General features: G+C 38.7%; 1 protein-coding gene across 2 annotated transcripts in view; it reads right to left on the reverse strand.

Moving 5' to 3' along the window:
- Positions 1–3,241: 3,241 nt before the first annotated feature.
- Positions 3,242–4,242, reverse strand: part of SDAD1 (SDA1 domain containing 1) — a 29,027-nt gene continuing 28,026 nt past the window's right edge. For both annotated transcript variants that reach the window (XM_006871574.1, XM_006871573.1), the window contains one exon: positions 3,242–3,289. In XM_006871574.1, the coding sequence (XP_006871636.1) occupies positions 3,242–3,289 (48 nt within the window). The remainder of the gene's footprint in view (positions 3,290–4,242) is intronic.

Genomic DNA, 4,242 nt, shown 5'->3' on the forward strand with positions numbered 1-4,242 from the left:
TGAGAGTAGAATGTGCAAAAGGAACTCATTACCCGGATAGAAATGCCTATAGAAATAACTACAGATAGAGTTATTTATACAGTATACAATTAGCTGTGTTCTTTGCTTTTGCTTGTATTTAAACTCAGCATTGACTCAAGGCTGTACTAGGAGAGAAAAGGTTATTTCCAGAGCTTTGACTTTGTAGAAGTGAAAAAGCCCCATATGACTGTCCTACCTTCTTACTCACACTCAAGATATTTTAACATCGCCTAAGGTACATTCCAAATATATAAGCAACAGTTTATTTTTAGCTTTATTTTCATAATATGAAAGGATATCACTTGGTAGCACTCTATTACTTATGTACAATTAAAAATGCAGGTTAATTAAAAGAACAAAGTACTTCAATTCATTAAACGTTCTGGTTAATGTGAAGTCACCACATAATAATCATAATCTTTTAAAAATTCTAAATCCTAACTTTATATGATTCAGAAACAAATTTCCGACTGCTGCTGTCTTCACTACAAGGATCGGTTCCCACAATGCTATGGACGTGGCTGGCTGCTGATACTAGGTGTCTCACTCTTCCGCCAGCTCCTTCCTTAGGATGGCCCCAGCCCAATGCTTCTGCCTCTGGAATGGCTCTCTAAACAGCCTGCATTGGACTGAAAGCGTCTATAGGGCACAAACCTTGTATTTGCAACCCACATAGCAGTTTTCAGAGTGCTTTCTTTGCATATGGTGGGCACTCAGTAAACATTTTTATATTCTGAACTTATTTTTAAAAAAAGATTTGAGATATAAAATGTACATATAGCAGCTGTAATTGATCATTTTAAGTAAATTATGGAAAAAATAAAAGCAATTTTTGATGAGAAACAGTGAATGCTTATGTGGTGGCAGGTACCATGCTAACTGCTTATAGTGTTAGTTTTTGCAACTCTCAAAACAACCAGTGAAGCATAGGATATTATATTTAGAGAGAGAAAACTGATGTCAGGCATTACAGCATGTATTCAAATATTTACCAGGCGGCACTGGCCCAGGCATTTGGGATAGAGCAGTAAACATGCAAAGGTCTGCCTCGAGTGAAGTTTGCTAGAACCTGCTAGAATCACATATATAACAGCATTCTGGATTTCTACACAGCTTTATATAAGCTTGGATAATGTGAGTACAACTGAGTTCACCCCAAATCTGTCCAGGCTCAGTGTTAATAGAATGTCAGATTGGAAAGCTGCAGTGCAGACCCTAATTTCTCTAAGGTAAATGTCACCCTGCAAGGTCTCAGCCTTTGCTGGCAACACCCAACTCTGTGAGGATCTGATCTCCAACTTTATAGTAAACAAAAAACTACTCCCATGAGACTATGATTAATAAAAGAAATCAAATAGAAATAAAATACTATGGAATAGCTTTCTATCTTACAAATACACCTCAGGCTAGTGCAACAGGGTAGAGCAGAAGTCAGAACACAGAATGATCTTTGACCTCTTGATGTTTAAGTGGAATGGGAAATCTAACAGACAAATCTTCTAAGCACTTTCACAATCCACACAGCAAAGCTACGGATCCTAGCTACTACGCTATTTTGAATTTTATTCACCTGTTTCTGGATTAGACACACGAGGAAACACCATTTCAAAAACATGCAGAAAGAAAAGGCTGCAGTGTTAGGTTTGAAATAATCAAATTTGCATTGAACACTTTCTCTAAAGCTCTGAAGTTACTAGAGGTTGACAGTTCCTCTCACTAAAAAAAAAAAAAAAAGCGATTCCAACTCACAGGGCCTACAACATAGAGTAGAATTGTCCCACAGGGTTTCCAAATCGTATCTTTCATGGGAGCTGATGGCCAATTTCACCCCATGGAATGGCTGGTATATTCAAACCACTGACCTTCCAGTTAGCAGCCAAGTGCTTAACCACTAAGCCACCAGGGCTAGTGCAATTTAATTAATTTAATTTTAAAACTCAAAGTCTTTACAGGTATCCTCAAACAGTGATCTGGGGTATCTCTGGAAAACCCACAAAGTTTTATTCAAGTAGAGGCAGAAGCTGAACTCAAAAAGAGAACAGAATTGGAAAGGGAACAAGTAATTTCAAACACATGGCAGAGATAAAACCACTGTTACAAAACTTAAAATTGACTTTTACTCTAATTTGAAATAACACACAGCAATTTTTTCTTCCACCACAATATTACCAAGACAGTTGTGGCAACAGGCACCGCCCCGAGAGCCCTGCAATATGTCTATGGCAGGAACACCACACAGTCAGCACCATGGAAGCACCTACTTGACATCAGCAACCATTTTATTAAAACAAGGTAAGCTGGGGCTAAAATTACAAGGTAAAAAGAGGATGTGAAAATTCATCTGTTTTCTCCTCTATGGAAGAGCAGATGGCTCAAATGAAGAACTAAAAACATTCTAAGATTGCTTATATAAGGCAATTTAAAAAGCAATTGTTGTTGTTGTTGTTGTTAAGTGCCGTTGAGTCGGTTCCGACCCATAGCGACCCTGTATAGGGTTTCCGAGGGTGTAAATCTTTACGGGAGTAGAAAGCCTCATCTTTCTCCCGCAGAGCGGCTGGTAGTTTCAAACCGCTGACCTTAAGGTTCGCAGCCCGATTCGTAACCACTACGCTACCAGAGCTCCTTATAGTTAACCAAAAAGTCTCTACCTGGCATTGAAAAAAAAAATGTAGCTCTTTGAGACGGACTAAAAGAGCTAAATTGTCTACCCAAACTCTGTACAGCAGGCAAGCCTATTTACAAGTAAGAATGTCTGACTCTTGTAACATTGTCTGTTTTTGTTTTAAGAAAATATACAACCCCTCCCTTGCAGAGTTGGTCCAGAGGCCTCTGTGACCCCTCAGAAATATGTCCCTATCTCTTGTTAGAAAACTATTTACACTGCACTGTAAACACATGCACACACCCACCTGCCTCTGCACTAGGCTGCGACTGTCCTGAGTAAAGGAGTTATGGCTCATTCATTCACTTTGTGTCTACAGAGACACTCAGTAGGCACTCAATGATGGCTCTGCATGAACGCTAAACGGAAATGATTTTACAACACCGTTACTGCTTACATTTGAAACACTTCCACCTTTACTTATCTTCAAAATAATAACACCAAATTGCTTCCAAGCTTCTGGTCGTTTTCAAAATACTATGCTTCTGGACTTTTACAAATTTTTACAGTATCAACACATATTTAGCATTTTCCATGAAATGGAAATTTGCTTGGAAATTACTTCATTCTTTTTCTCTTTTTCAAAAGCGCATCTCGTAGTGCCAGCTGGAAGAAAAATAAATAAATAAATAAACACAATACTTTTAGCTATACCTTATTAGGCTAATTTGGAAGTTTACCAGAAAAGAACCACTAAGTCAATAAATCATCTTGAAAGAAAGCAAACAGTTTGCTATATAGATGAGATCTGCATCCAGGCTAGGTGCTTCCTCATTGCTCAGAAACATGTGGAGTGCTCTGCACTGCTCTTCCCAGCTTCGGAGAACAAGAGCTCAAAACAGGAGCAGCTACAGAATGCAGAGATGAGCATCCCCTGTTATCTCTGCATAGGAAAACATATGAGCATAGGAAAACTTCTCTGGTTTATAAGTCTTAATATCTGGGGGTATGGGTGGGACACATCATCTAAATTAAGCCAAGAGAAAAATAGATCTTGCTTCATTATTAACTTCTCCAAAGCACACGTTCTACTAAAAAAAAAAGAAGTACATACGGATCATTTGAAGATGTTTTTCATGACATTCAGCATTTATGCAGATTTGAGATAACTCTAACATGTCATCTGGAACAAAGAAAAATACTTCCTTCCGTTTGCAGATTTTTAGATGGATTTAGAGGAGTCAGAAGATGAGAATTTGATCTGGAATTGATTTATGACTTTTGGAATGATGGGATGAGTGAATGTGTTTTGCATGTGGGAAGGTCATGGATTTGTGTCCCCCAATAACAAGTGTTACAAATCCTAACAAATGGTTATAACCTGTGGTTATAATGCCATTTGGGTTTACACAGTATCACTTTCGGGTGTGTCTTGAGTCCACTCCTTTTGAAACATGAAAGGAAGAAAGGAAGCAGAGATTGGGGAAGACAGATGCCACATAAAGCACCAAGGTAAAAGCACCTTGTTGTTGTTGTTGTTGTTAAGTGCCGTCGAGTTGGTTCCGACCCATAGCGACCCTGTACAGGGTTTCCGAGGGTGTAAATCCTTACGGGAGTAG

This window comes from Chrysochloris asiatica, unplaced genomic scaffold, assembly GCF_000296735.1.
Source record: "Chrysochloris asiatica unplaced genomic scaffold, ChrAsi1.0 scaffold00169, whole genome shotgun sequence".
NCBI classification, from domain to species: domain Eukaryota; kingdom Metazoa; phylum Chordata; class Mammalia; order Afrosoricida; family Chrysochloridae; genus Chrysochloris; species Chrysochloris asiatica.